At 36.7% G+C, this 14,982-nt stretch overlaps 2 protein-coding genes across 4 annotated transcripts; one reads left to right on the top strand and one right to left on the bottom strand.

The window, feature by feature from the left end:
- The first annotated feature begins 195 nt into the window (after window positions 1-195).
- LOC143469788 (uncharacterized) lies at window positions 196-7,930 on the top strand. 2 transcript variants are annotated; one of them, XM_076967604.1, is made up of 11 exons: window positions 196-415; window positions 512-638; window positions 1,440-1,540; window positions 1,641-2,203; window positions 2,528-2,656; window positions 2,800-2,876; window positions 2,984-3,078; window positions 6,143-6,245; window positions 6,782-6,934; window positions 7,077-7,243; window positions 7,622-7,930. In XM_076967604.1, exons 1-11 carry the CDS (start codon window positions 303-305, stop codon window positions 7,866-7,868), a joined length of 1,875 nt encoding a protein of 624 aa, XP_076823719.1. In that variant the 5' UTR covers window positions 196-302; the 3' UTR covers window positions 7,869-7,930. The 2 variants fall into 2 exon arrangements, with proteins under 2 accessions (XP_076823719.1, XP_076823720.1); XM_076967605.1 differs by lacking the exons at window positions 6,782-6,934; window positions 7,077-7,243; window positions 7,622-7,930 and having other exon boundaries at window positions 3,393-6,227.
- A 2,608-nt stretch (window positions 7,931-10,538) lies between these two features.
- Window positions 10,539-14,982, bottom strand: LOC143469833 (insulin-like growth factor-binding protein 5). Of its 2 annotated transcripts, none has more exons than XM_076967676.1 (7): window positions 14,405-14,982; window positions 14,180-14,312; window positions 13,851-13,985; window positions 12,630-12,748; window positions 11,576-11,676; window positions 11,079-11,186; window positions 10,539-10,988 (listed from the first exon to the last, which is right to left on the bottom strand). In XM_076967676.1, the coding sequence occupies exons 2-7, from the start codon at window positions 14,251-14,253 to the stop codon at window positions 10,878-10,880; spliced, it is 648 nt and encodes a 215-aa protein (XP_076823791.1). In that variant the 5' UTR covers window positions 14,254-14,312; window positions 14,405-14,982; the 3' UTR covers window positions 10,539-10,877. The 2 variants fall into 2 exon arrangements, with proteins under 2 accessions (XP_076823791.1, XP_076823792.1); XM_076967677.1 differs by having other exon boundaries at window positions 14,802-14,982.

The raw sequence follows: 14,982 nt of genomic DNA, 5'->3' as shown, positions 1-14,982 counted from the left end.
GTGTTTTGACTTTTTACAAAATATACAAGAGATAAACATCATTTAACTGAGGACACTATTGCAAATTTATCGGATTAGTCACAAGTGGTCGCTTTAGAGTAAATTGCACAAGCAATTACGAAATTGTTACGTGTTGCTGCGAAAGCTGCTGCTACTTCCTATATATCTAATTACACCTATCGCATAGGGGTAGACACGGAAAAGGTTGTTAGGCCTAATGATAAAATTTAAGACGAACAATTAAAATTAACAGAATGTAAATTGCGCCAGTGCGTCCTTGCTAGTTAAACTCATTTTGTGAGATGTATTTGACGAGCTTTGGGATTTTAAGCCTTCTGATAGGTGTGCTTGTACGAGGAATTGTGGGCAGCTGCAAGACTTCAGAAAATGACACAGCTTGCCCATTTGGCTGCTGGTAGGTATTACAATGTCACCTCGAAATATAAAAACGTTGATAGGTAGCCCACACATACCGCTTATATTTTGGTTACATATTATTGTTCTATTTCAGTTGTAATGCTGAACAATATTACGTTGCGTGTAATGGCAAGAAATTCACCAAAATACCAGTTGGTATTCCCAAAGATATTAAAATGCTGAGATTTTCAAACAACATCCTGACCAATATAACTTCAATGGTGAGTATAGTTTCATGTCATTCAATATTATTATATTAAGATATTAAGTCGATCACAGTGCGATGGACCAACTTCTAGATATAAAGATGTAACATTTATATTCGCAGAAGAAGTTAATGCAAATGCAATTTGCTTATTGCATATTTTCTAATAACGTGTACGGTATCTTTTCAAGATTAGAGACATTTGTTTTACATTGATTCTGTTATATATTTTTTAAAACTGTACAGCATATACATGATTTCGTAAAACTAAAAGACAAAAATTTTTAAGTGAGTAATTCAGATTAAAACTTATAAATTTGTCTCATTATAACGTTATTGTATCTCTTGACTATTAAGTTTTGGAGGGTTCCGCAGGTAATCGTTTATTACTATACACTTTAAGCAAAAACAAGTTTTACGTTAAGCTTTAAGAGTTTCTTACTTTTAACTTTATGATAGCAGTTTATAAGACGATAGTATATGGCCTTGCGAATCTAAGCTTTTGCAAAAAATAATTCCAAAGTGCTGTAAGCATACTGAAATCATGAATAATTGACTTATTTCCCCAAAAACCTCCATTGTCGAATAATATTTTTATGCTTATCCACGACACATATGTCTCAAGTTGTTAAATTATTTATCGTTTGTAGATGGCGAAGATTATCTTGTAGAGGATATCCGAAATTTTTTACAATGCTCGCGAAAGTTATTGCAGAGTTCATTCGTTATTTTGTTGTTGCTTTTTCGCCGCTCTAATAATGCAGCAGTGTTAGGACTAATTTCTTAACATGCAATTAACTCAGTCAATCCTTTTGAGGTATTTGAAAGTTTCCAAGCGCTAGAAACATTGAATCTGAACGACAACAACATAGTATCGATATCAACAAACGCTTTTGCCAATCTTAAAAGTCTAAAAACGTGAGTTTTTCTTCGACATTGTAGATGCACGTTTGTTTAAGACTGCTACAAATGAATTATTTTAAAATATTTGGTCACATTTCTTGCCTTTCTTGTTAAGATTGGATTTGTCCGGAAACATATTGATACAGTTTCCTTGGAAATCTCTCCTCAATCTTCCAAAACTACAATCACTTTACCTTGAACGAAACAAACTTTATGATCTCCCAAATGAAGAAAATATTTTGAATCGACTTGGTGGACTAATGCACTTGAGTGTGTACGCCAATCCTTTCTTGTGTTCTTGCAAGCTTTTGAACTTCAGCAGTTGGTTACAACACAACTTACGTGCAACCAAAAGTGCTGGGAGCGTAAATGTGGTAAAACATGAAACGCTAAAATGCACTTCTCGGTATGGCTTGGTTTCCTATCTCTTGCCATACGTAAATGCCACAGGCGTTTACAAAAGCAAATGCGTTAAACCTGACGCTAAGATTTTTGCCGGAAATATATCTGATGATTACTTAATCAAATTCGGCCAAACTGCAATAACTAGATCTCTCGAAATATATCCTTCTATGGCGACTATATATCTACATCACAACAGCAGCGCTTTAGTAACTTGCAAAAGTGGGTCAGATGATGGTGACCTTATGACAGCGTACTTTTACAACAAAACTGACGGTACGTACAACCGCTATCATGGTCACGGAGATGAGTAAGCATTTTCTTTTTCATTCCTCGCAATGTCTTATTTGCTGATTGCTTGTTTTAACCGTATGTTATAAACAGCGTTTTAACAATTATAACCACGTAGAGATTGACATATTGCTGCACTTTTAGTAAAATATAAGCAATAACAATTATACATAGCCCATGCAGTAAAATGTGTGACACAATTTGTAAAGTATTGGAGTAAGTTATCCGCAGTTTTAGGCACAATACACAATGTCGCTTTATTTTTTATTTTCATGTCAAACAACTTACTTTAAAACCTGATTTGAGCAGGCGGGAGCAGCTTTATCTGTGTCGCAGAAAATTTTGCCGGTACATCTTTTCTGGAAGCTCGATTGATTGAAGAAAAGCCAAAGTACTTTACTCAACTACTGGATGGACTCGATGCCATTACCTCGGAGGGTAAAAAGGATTAAGGTTACGTTAAGGTTAAAGTTTTCTTTTCCAGGGATATGCAATAATTTACGCTTAAAGACTTTAAATATAGACAACCATAGTTTTAGGCGTTAGAAATTGATAGATATTTTAAGAAGTCTTCCGTACAGTACAGGCAACTCTACAACCAACCAGAAGCGACGGAACTTTTTATTCAAACCGAAATGCCACGTCAAGACAAAATGAAGTAAGCTTCTTCTTTTCCTGACATTAGAATAAAAATTATAAGCAACTTATGTTATGTTCCAAAACTGAATTTGTGAATTAAGTCGATATTTGTTTATTCCAAATCAGCTTGGCGTCAAAAAAATTCGATCGCAATGCGCCATTGGCTTCAATGCCTCAGTAACCATACTCAGTCCTGCGCTGGAGTTGCCATTGACTTACAGGTACAGTATTTGGGAATGCACAATTTGACATCAAAACTGTATTTTTAGAGGTTTCTGAAATCGGTAAATTCCCGTGAAACTTTGTTGCCATACAATTCTCCCGGTTAAACTATCAATAATATTTAGCCATGGTATGGATATCATAATCCCTTTTCTTGGAATAGGAAGCTCAATCTTTGCTCGACGTAATTTCTCACTGTTCTTAAGCTTCTTCTTCTATCTAACGAGAAGTATAGTTTATGTTACTCCCTCCATACCCTGGATTCAAAAGGTGATTTCCTCGTTAATGTTGTGGAAACCCTGTGTTTCTTCAGGTTGTCCCTAGATGGGGGGCGGGCAATTACATACAATGCGGTGAGCAGTTTCATGTACTGCACTACACTCACAGGAGAGAGACGGTCAATGATCTCAAAGGAAAATATGACAGTTAAATCTTGCTATAATTCGGTTCGAAGACAATTTAAGGCGAATCAAGCTTTCCATGGCATATTAGAACCAGCTGACGCCATGATATTTGGTAGTATAGTGAACTGCGCAAGTTGGCTTGTGTTTTCTCATTTGGAAGCCCAAGCATCTATGCAGAACATTGTAACTGGATCTACAATGCGCATTCGACAGCATGGCAAACAAGAGAACGCCGTGCGGGAATCGCTCAAGTTCCGTACCTTTGTTGGCCCGTTGTTACCAGATCACTCAAAGGGTGCGGCTACAATTCACTAGAGCTCTTTCAACCAGTCTAACCACTGTGTTTCTTTGCGCGTTTGTAATTTGGTAATCCCTGTAAGCATTGGCATGGGGTCTATTAGGATGGAGCCGTGGGGCGAAGGCAGCCAGTAATAAAGCTTATGTTGTTGTTTAGGGATAGGTATAACTTTCCAACGTGGACACTACGATATAGCGAATATGATGAGCTGTATTAATGAATTGGATTTATCTAAAGCCGAAGGCTTTATTTGTCTTTGAGAACTCCTTTTCTCTATTTAATTATTGACTCCGTTGTTTGTGCTATCGCTTGTTTGTTTCTTCCAACCGGCACAACATTTACAACTGTCCAAAATCTTATATTTCAAATGTAGTCATATTGTAATTACATAATAGAAGAAATTTAAGCATGTACCATTTCAAAAACATGTCTTTTAGAAGAGAGAGCGATTAAACCAAAAAAATCGTTTTCATCGTTTTCATCAGTATGGAGTATACCGGAGATTCGTGCAGATGTTGCCTGGATCGAGGATCTTGCATGGCTTTGTTTGCTAAAAGGGGACGGCAAGCTCTTCAGGAGAAAATTCACCAAATTTGTTTCCATGCCAAGTGTTTTCACAAACACACGACTTTGCCACAAGATTTGCACTCTTTCTCCTCGTGCATCTCGTTTTTCACCAGCTAATTGACGATGGCTTTCGCAGAAATGGGACATGGATGCAAAGAATGAGATGATCGGCCGGTAAGGCTGTTGAATTCTTCATGTCTTTCGGCTCAAATGTAAGAAATAGATGTTTTTGACGGATTCCGTCCACCCCTCTAGCTTTTTGGCATTAAGTCTCTCTAGCAAATTCGCGGCAGCTTTGTTAGAAGCTCTGCCTGCAGAGGCACGAACGAAGGAACGTTAAAATGTATCACATTCAGTGGTTAGGGTGGTGGCCGCTTAGGATTGTCTTTTTGGCGTTAATATCAGAGCACTGCAAAAATCTTTTTAAGCCTGGGCATAATCAGGTGGCAATAAATCTGATGCAAATTCGTTGGCTAGTAGGCTTAGGTGCTTTCAGTCCAGCCTTTCCGAAGTTCATATATAATTGTATCAACTTCATAGCTTCACTGGAGTGCGCTTAAAACTGATGTCATGAGTTTTCAAGCAATTACTATTAGCGAGAGGTTGATGTTCGCACAGCGGAAATTCTGAAGCACACATCTGTTCGGCAATTGGTTGTCCTCAGAGTCAGTGCTAGCGAACTCCAAGTCGGTATTTTTTTCTTGATCCCTAGCGTGCAGAAAAGAAAACGACTGGCTTTTTTGAGCTGGAAAAAGGAACATGTAGTTATATGTTGACCAAGTAGCCAGGCAGTCGCTATTGGTTTGATTTTACCTCCAGTCACCAGGTTGGTATAGTTAAAATCCCCGGTGTTTTAGACTGGGGCTTGGGGGAAAGGAATAGGGAATAAGGACAATGATGAAGGTAACATCTTGTATACATAGTAGATGCTGTGATTATCAACATTTTCGCACACCCACTCAATCTCCGCCCCTGGCAGAGATGGTAGACGAGAAACCATTAACAAACGGGGCAAGGTCGCATTTCCCATTTATTGTGAATTGAACTAACAAGATTGGGAAAAATTGGGAAAAGCCAGCTTGTTTGCAGAGGTTTATTCGGATTCTTGGAGGAGGATGACAAGGTGCTTAATGACAGTGAGCTTTTTCCAAGTTATGCCCTTGACGTTCAGCTGCAGGCAGTATTGTTGGGCGATGGTATTTAAAAGCATCAATAATGGCTCGCCTTAATTTCAAGGCAACTTCCTTGCTTTCTGCTGCAGAACTTTCCGGGTTGAGGCTCTGCTGTTGCAATCTTTACTTTGCATATTTTCAAAAAGCACGCATCCTGGACAGAGGACCGTGAGAAGGTGTCAGTTGGGAAGCATCATTTTAGCAAGTAACTATAGCCAACATCGACATAAAGAACCCGAAAGAAATATATTGGCAGTATGTCCAAACATTTCCGAATGACATTGCATTTAATTTTTATAATTATGGCAGTTGTAAGCTATGTCCATAACGTTATACTGATAAAACCAAACTTGCCGCCAGGTGTGATACTTGAGGAACGGATGTACTGTAATATGCAACGTGCAGAAGCTTGAGTCAGCCTGCACTGCGTCATGTCGCCAAGAATAGATGAAATGCTTGCTCTCATTAGGGTGAAGTGTGACGGTTCTCACTTAAGACTATAAGTGTTTTAGTTCTCCATGATAACAATATTACTTTTCAAACACTATTTCCGTTAAGCCGAGGAAAACTTTTACAGTAAAAAGTTGTTAATTCTCGTTTTGTTATACTTTCTGATTCCAAGGTACAACTTCACAAATGAAACACAAGCTACAATCAAGCTGGAAGATCCACTCCGAGGCGCTATCAAAGTTCTGATTGAAGAAATGGCGTCAAACAAATTCATGGTATTTCTTTACGTTGGCTAGGATTAATGGTGCGTCAGAATTCGAATCCCAAAATAATGCAATGTGTTTGTTGTTTATATTGTCTACACTCAGTGCACAAATACATGCAACGCTCTTGATAACACAATAGAGCACAGGTTAAAAAAATTTTAGCCCATGTTTAGCGTGTTGCAAATAATGACGTAATCCTGCGGACAGCGTTCCGTACATGTCATGATACGTGACATGCGAGACCCATCTAGTGCATAGAAGAACAGACCTTTGAACAATTTGAAAAGAATTTTTGAAGACTATTCATTTCATCGTCTGCGGAGTCTTGTTAATTGCTTTGCAATGACTTAATGTCGACTGCGACAGCCGTAATTCCTTGAAAAAGAAAAGAAAGTCTCTTTTTGCAAAGACGGACAAATTATCCACCTCTTTCTTGTCTAGACGCGTTATAAGTTAACATTACCACAGGAAGCAAGTATTTAATACACGGTGGTCAAACGAGCTAAATAGTTTCGACAAACCGTCAATTTTTTGCCTCGTGGCAGGCTCAACTTTGTCGAATTTGGCAAGACCGAGAATTTGAGATAGTTTCACGTCACAACATCAATCGTGTCGACAACGACCTCGCGATCAAAGATGGATGTCGTTCTTGCCGATACGTTATCTGCCTCTTTAATGAAGCTTATCCTACCGTGCAGGTAAGTAACATCCAACGTATAAATAAATCGTATCCAGTGAATAAAAACTAATTGACGATAAATTTAGAAATTACGGTAGTCACCGCATGTTTCTTTCAAATATGTTACAAGATACTGGCATCGGAATATTTCATCTATATAGGTTTGCGCAAACTTTACTCTCACCTCATCCAATCTTGAAAACGACATGTTGGTAGTTTGGATAGTTGGAGGATTTTTTATGAGTCTCTCGTTTATTCCACCGCTATTGTGTGTTCTTCAAAATTATAATCTTCTCGATAAGAAGAGCCGCCGCCGTGGGGTGTTAAGGTATGCAGTGTGGGTGTCTTATCGAAAGTGTTACTTTTATTTTCGTCAAATCCTGTTTTCGCAAAAAAAAGGTTTGTCTGCACAGTGTGCAGCATTACCCTTTCTTCATAATCCTCATTTTTCTATTTAAATGGTTATGAAAAAAACTACATAGTACCGAGACGTTGTTTATACGTAATTAATAGAGGATGCCAGACAAGTAATTCACCAACTTACTTACTTGCTTCATAACCTAACCTTGGCTTATATATTTATTCATATGTAAAACTGGATGAGATAGGTTCTTGGTGACGTATTACATGTATTCGGATTTGAAACTATTTGTAACTAAGTATACATTAGAGACATTCCATTAGTTTTGGTGCGTTGTTTTCTCAGATGCAACGAACACAAGTCAACAAATGACTTTCCTCAGTACGTTGAGCAAGAGGAACCGTTAGTTCCAAGGAATTCAAGCAAAACCAATTACAAAAACTTGTCGCTTGTTGGGTCATGCAAGCTGGTAAGCAGTACCATGGGAAATAATCTTGGCGGCGAATCATCGAACCCGAGGGACTCCGTACAGGTGTGGCTGAACCAATTGAATCATGAAGAATGGAGCATGTCAAGTGATGCGTCCTTGTAATTTGGTAAACGTTAATATCGCTTGGGTTTAATCCTTTGTAAATAAATGCATTTGGCATGTCACCTGGGGAGTAGTGCGTCAGACATTGTGTATATGGTCAATAAATTTAGCCAATCCCAATGAATGAAATCGGTTATCCATCCATTTTTCATGGAAATATCATCTTATTCTCTGTGATTATAGATTACCGTCACATTGCAGTTCTTTTTACCTTATGCTTAGCACTTTTGGTCAATACAGATTTTACAAAGGGTTAGCCTCTGATCGGTTATCCATAAATAAGTTCTCATCCTACTCGCTTATTACCGATTATTACCGATCAAGTTGGCTTTTGGCAGCATTCCAGATATCCATACAGAGCAAGATGTATACGCGGTTGTTGGCAGTGGGTTGCGACCTAGCAGACAACCGACCACATAGAAGTCTACTGAAAGTTTTATCTGATATTTCATCGTGGTTAGCCCGAAAGTCAAGCGGATACTTGTGTTTTATTAAGTACCAAGATTTCACAAATTTGATATTTTTTTAAAAAGCAAGCCCAGTAGAACAAACATTTTAGTAAGCAAAGTTTGGATTTGTATGGCCTACTTAGCTGAAGTAAGCAAACTTTTTCTATAGTTTCTCAAATCATCAAATTATCAGTAGGCTACAAACAATTTTCGTTTTCATCAATGCTAACAGAAGGTTGAAAAACAATGTAACTTTTCTGTATATACTATATATAATAGACAAACTAACAACCTAGATAAAATGAAACAGTTGACATCAATAGCAAACAAGCCCTAAATCTGCTGACCATAGAAGTGTGCTGTTTTACCGGCTGCATATCCGCAATAGTGTTTACAGATAATACGATGTCGATTAAGTTACAACTGGAGTATAATTCGGCATGTGCAATGGCATGTGTAATCTTTTCTTTTTTCTAACCACAAAATTATCTCTAACACCATGTAGCGCTAAGTAGACAGTTATTCGGATATCTATGAAGAGGCGTAAGCAGCATTTCAAAGTTATACAATACCGCAATCTCATGTCGTTCAGATTTCAAAACATTTTCGTGTTGTATGGATGGTGCAAAATGTACCACAATATATACTGCAGCCACTTCAAAAGTGGTTCATCAACATCAGTAACATGCAATAACATGAACATGTAATATGCAGTATAGCGTTAAGCAAATTCCCCGATTCTTACATACGAATATTCTGTTTCAATGTATACTGATGTTGCAAGTCGACTCTTAAACACCTGCACAAGTCTCACCAGAAATAGTTTGCTTTCAATCATAAACTTTGCTTGAAAATGATACTTCCGATTATAGAAAAGCGATTTTTGCTACCGTCCGACCTTTGGCTTCGAGGTTAATTGTTTCACGCCAGTGGTTTCCAGTCTTTTACGTGTTTGCACCTCCAAAAAGTTTAGGGCCCCGGTGCACCTTATAAGTAATTAACTGTAACTAAACAGAAAATAACAGTACTTAAACAAGAAAATTTGTTTTAACCTATTCTTTTTGATACTGTAATATGTAAAAAGTTACCCAACGTTAACCAAAATCAACTTTTTAAAAAGTTAAAAACCAACCTTTAAAGTTAAAAGAACCGATTAGGCACCGTTCCAACTAAACTATGCTACTGTGGAGTCGCAAAACCCAATTTTGCGGGTTGTCGTCTAAAATTCTGTGGGTTAGGTTCCGACATTCCGTGGTTTTGGTCTGATGCCAGCTGAGGGTTATAACTGCCGATGCGAAACCCTGTTTTAGCAAACAGGCTTGCTTTGTGTTTATGTTGATGTTTTTTTACTTATTACAATCATATGCGCCCTTAAAGTTTTGTGAATTTAATTAGTTAGGGAATTCTAAACTCTAAAGTCTAAAATGTTTTCACAGCAGTAAGCATGTGCATTAGGGGCATCGTGTTATGCAAACATGTTTTGCTGTATTTGATCGTATCGCCCACCATCACGTCATCAAAACATAGATTTTCTAGATTTCAGACAAAGGTCCAAAGCTACAGTATTTTGACCATATTATTTATGGTACGATCGCTTGAAACGATCGTTCTAGGAAACTGCAAATGTCGTGTAATTAGTAGCTTTAAAAGCTTTGATCATGCAGATTTAGTAGCAAGATCTCTCATTCTGAGCGGATTAAGTATTTATAGCAGACTTTGTTCAAACCAAGCAGATAAAAAACATGACAAATTAAAGGTATCAAATCAAAGGTATGTTATGTGGTTTTGTAAACGAGTAGTTGAGACAAAATTAGACAATATAGAAAAATATTATTTTAAATTAGTGGGTTGGCAAGTTAACAAGTTTCTTGCTAATAAATTTCGGCGTGGCTACTTTGGCAAAGTAATTTTGCTTCGAACAGAATGTTAATGTGTACCACTCCTTTCGAAAAGCGGATATTGTGCAGATTGTCTTGTCGTCGTCGTTGTTAGACGTTGTCTTTTATTCGTAAGACCTTAGATTTAACATTTATGCCGTGTATTGCAAAAGATGACCAAACTATGTAACCGCACTAATATCTAACTTTTCAATCATCATCATCCATCGTCACCATACCCGCAACTTTACAAACTAGCTAAAACAATAAAGCATACCTGTAGACCTGCTTCACATATAAGGTTTACAGATTTCTGATAAGCTTGAAAACTATATTTAAGAGAGTTCAAAGTTGGAGATTGTATTAATAAATACGAAATAAATAACGCAAGTACGATCAAACAAAAGTATGGCAAGAAAAAGGTGTAATATTGCTTTTTTACAAAGAATGTATCTTCCCATTGCAACGACTTCGAACACTGACATTAAACGTTAAAAATGTGGCTTCATTATACCGTACATTACAAATACTCGAGCACAAGTCCTATTTGTATCTAATTTGTAGTCTTGAAAACGACGTGAGTGCCGGCGAATAGAGAGGTTGAGTTGCCAATGGGGCGTCCCTAGAAAGCTTTGACCTGGCAGCTGCCACTTAAGTCAGTGGTAACACTTCCTGTGTCTCTCCTACCTGCCACATTCAAAACTTCTTCTTGTAAACGGTGTGCCAGGCAGCGCCATTCCATTTTCATTTACACACCAACACTTTCCTCTCAGCATCCCCTTTGACGACAAACACTAAAATATAAAGGGCAAAAATTAACAAAATGTGCTATGAGGTGGTAACCTTAAAATGTTGTTTAGATTTACAAGATTCACGTCGTGTACCTGTTTTCTTTCGTAGTATCCGTGATGGTCGCAATTTGGCAGCCAAACTGTGACAGGTAAAGTTCCACATGACGTCATCAATTTTTCATAGTGTCTTGAGCAGGGTCCCTGAAAAAGTTTAGGAAGCATATTTGTGAGTTTAGGTTTAGAAGTGCCATCTTATAAATTAAACATGCTGCTTTATTTCTCGCTATGACAATTTTTACAACTTTTCGTCAACCTAACATTGCGTTTGACATTTGCAATGTTACAAATTACAATGAGCAATATTTTTAACATTTTTAAGTGTAGATATCATTTCGAATGAAAATTGCATCACTTTTTTTGTCTAGTGCACTGTGATTGTCATGATTAGCAGAACATTGCCAAAATTACTTTCAATTTCAAATTTTGTGGTAAGAAAGTTCACACTGATGCGAAAACAAAATCACCGAAAATCTTTTATCAAATCATTTCTTAACATTAGTAAAAACATAAGAATAAATGGTTCTGCTTACGTCAAAATTAAGGGGGTAGAGCAACCCATGATGTGGATGACGCGTTACTCGTCGTCCTTTCTTGCTTCCTCTTCTTCCTGTTGTTCTCGTGGATTCACGATCTAAAGATCATATCTTTAAGCATCACTGTATATTGGATTTTAGCTGACCGTGTGAGAGCGCTTTGCTTTGCTATTGCTCATTGTTCTGGCGACTTTTACATGCTATCACGGCAATTAGCGACAAAAGATTTCTTTTTGCGAATGTTGCATTTGCAGATAAAATTGCTTTATCTAATTTTATAGATGACATTTCATAGAAAAGTGCCGTAGAAAAATTACTACTTGAGAAAGCAGATGCAGTATTACTGACATTCTCACAAAAGATGACATCTTACTACGCTAACGACGTGATAAGTTCCACGGCCTCATCGAAAAACGATAAGTAACCAAAATTGGACAGCTTCAGGTGCATAGGAAAATTACTACTTGAGAAAGCAGAAGCAATATATCTGACAATTTACATTCCCGCAACACGAATAAAATATCTATATACGGTTTAATTAAGGGCAAGATTTTTCACGGAAACTTCAAGTGGAAATCATTTAATTCGATTTGCAAATTAGTGGTGGTTTTTGACTGGAAATAATCCAAGTCGTATAAGGCGAACATGATCTCGCGGTTAACACTTACGTACTTGTGTTTTCTGTTTAATTGCTTCTACGAAGAATTATTTAATTAGAGCGTAATCTTTGACCCAGTTTTTTACATTAATTGAATTTCCTTATTTGCCAAATGGCGTAGTGGTTGTACATGAAACATGACTTCTTAAACCGCATATTTTGAACTCATCAAGTTGGGAGTTTGTTTCTACAAAGTACGAATGACGTTGCACATTCACATCCAGTAATTTACTTCGTCAGCTTACATGCTTTCTATCCGCAAGATTACCGGACACTGTAAAGCACCCCGCTTTGTTGTATATATGGCTTTAGAAAGTATTTGATAACTGCATCGAACTGGGTAAGCTAATTAGAGAATGTAAAACAACAAGTATCAAATTGCAATCTTTTTACCTCTAATTGCTTGCGTTTGACATGTCCCTCTGTTGTTATAATAGTCTCTAAGTAAGGCCTTTCCGTGTTTCCCCAAGCATTGCAAGCCTTCGGCACATTTGGGCAGGTTTATGCCACACCTGCAAATATAAACAAAGTTCACGTTTAAGTTCAGACATGGAAAATATGTAATAAAGAAACCAAAAAGCTAACTAATGATTTAAACTCCGTTTGACGTATAATGCTTAATTAAAATTTTTACAAAATGTCCAGGAAACGCAAAACACGTCAAATTAGATAATTTGGGCTGATTGACGCCCAAAAAAACAAAACAAAAGGCAAACAACTTCAAAGTTAAACGAAGAACAAAGACAAAACATGACATCACTCAAAATCTTTTACATAATTATTTCTAATTTAATTGTAAACCTAAGAAAGGCCATTATAGATATATACATTATATAGGTATAAGATATTCGCAAAAAGCTGAATTGTGATGGTTAATAAATAATCTGTTATCATTAAGACCAAAGTAATTTATGCAAAATTGTTTAAATAATAATCTTTTGCAACCTATTTGTACGACATTTGTGACACCACTTTTCACTTGATTGGTACAAGAGGCAAAAAATTACCTGTTGTTACAACGCAGTTGCTATACATAGCAGTTTAAAACAACTTTGACCCAATAAAAACTTGTGATAGTTCATATAAAAATATGAAAAATGTCTTGAAATAAACACTGCAACTACACATGAAGAGTTTGAATCCCAAGCGCCTGCATACTATGCGTTTAACATGAACTCAAGGGAAAAATAAATGTAATTTTAATAAGTAAAGGCTACAAGTGTAATTTGTTATTAATAGAATATCACCATCACTATTTCACTAACATGACGTTTCTGTCAAACTTTACCAACACCAATTAACACCCAGGATGTAAGGAATCGTAGTATTCCAAACTTGTGTAATCAAGTTAAAGTAAATGTGAGGTATTTCAATTTGGTATGAACGCTTATACCATTTGGACTTAAGACTGGTTTTGCTGATGTAAACGGAATTAATGCAACAGAAACTGTATGTCTCTCACTATACGTGTGATTGCAAAGATCTGTACATTCCTAAGTAACTTGATATTGAATACGACAAGAAGCTCATACATTTTTTCTGCACTATTAATTTGACAATTTTGCGCAGATTAAACATGTTCAGTATAACACTATAAAGCTATATACTTCTTACCTATCACCTTCTTCCGATGCACAAACCATGCAACAGCTGCATCCAGGACCCTTTACTAAATTACGACAATTTGGTTGTGGAGGACACTCTTGGCGCATCCTTTGCGGAAAGCATGGTGGGCAGAGATTAACACAACTGCATGGTAAAAAGAGACTTGATGTAAAATAGGAAAGGATTTTTTATGATCAAACAAATTGAAATTTTTTTGGAGCAACAATATAAAGTTAAAAAGATAGATTTAGCAATTTTAACGGTAATATAACCATTAAAATAATGATACGCAATTATTTGCAATAATGATTTATAATTATAACAAGTTGGTAACTTACAGAGTTGCTTCGTGTGCAATAGTGATCGTCAACCATTTGTAAGTAAAAACTAAAACTAACAAAACGTAGTTCATTTCGAAAGGATTCCGTCGTTTATTTCAATTGAAAAATCGCTTTTCTCAAGCTAAGAAATCTGGATGGAATACAAATACGTTTATATACTGTATACAACTTACGCCAAGATCAAGGAAATTGCAAATTTTATACTGGCTACAAATGCCCAACCTGAGCAATTTCACTTGACTAAACCATATTTTCTTATAAATTCTGAAAATTTGCCATGAAGCATGTCTAACTAAAAAAAACCTTCAAGACACGAGGGAGGAGTACACTCTTCGTGTCCTCCTTCACGAATAAAATCTTTCTAGCAGGTGCAGTTAAATTTATACCCGCGTCACTTTAAAAACGTTCCGTGCTCCAGCGAAAATATGCGTTACGTGTAATCCAACATACTTGCGCTACCGTAGAATTATAGCAGTCACGTTCAAATGACGACAAAGATGCCCATTTCGCTTTATAATTACGCATCATCAAGTATAGACATCCATACCGGGACATTAAACTTGACAAAAGCCGCAATTATACACAAAGAAATCTTCAATTTTCTATCAAAATATTCAACCTCATTTTGGTATAAAGAAAGGGTGGAAGTAATTATTTATCCGTTTTTCTTTGTTCTTGCTTTCATTGTTTATGATAAAAGCAGCCTGTTGGTCGAACCTTAATCTTTCTCCAGCTTCTAGACATTTTTATTCATGATGTGACGCTTTATCGACAAAAGTTTAGATGTCGTGAAACCTGAA

This window comes from Clavelina lepadiformis, chromosome 8 (assembly GCF_947623445.1).
Source record: "Clavelina lepadiformis chromosome 8, kaClaLepa1.1, whole genome shotgun sequence".
Lineage (NCBI taxonomy): Eukaryota > Metazoa > Chordata > Ascidiacea > Aplousobranchia > Clavelinidae > Clavelina > Clavelina lepadiformis.
This window is presented reverse-complemented; position numbering and strand designations above follow the sequence as displayed.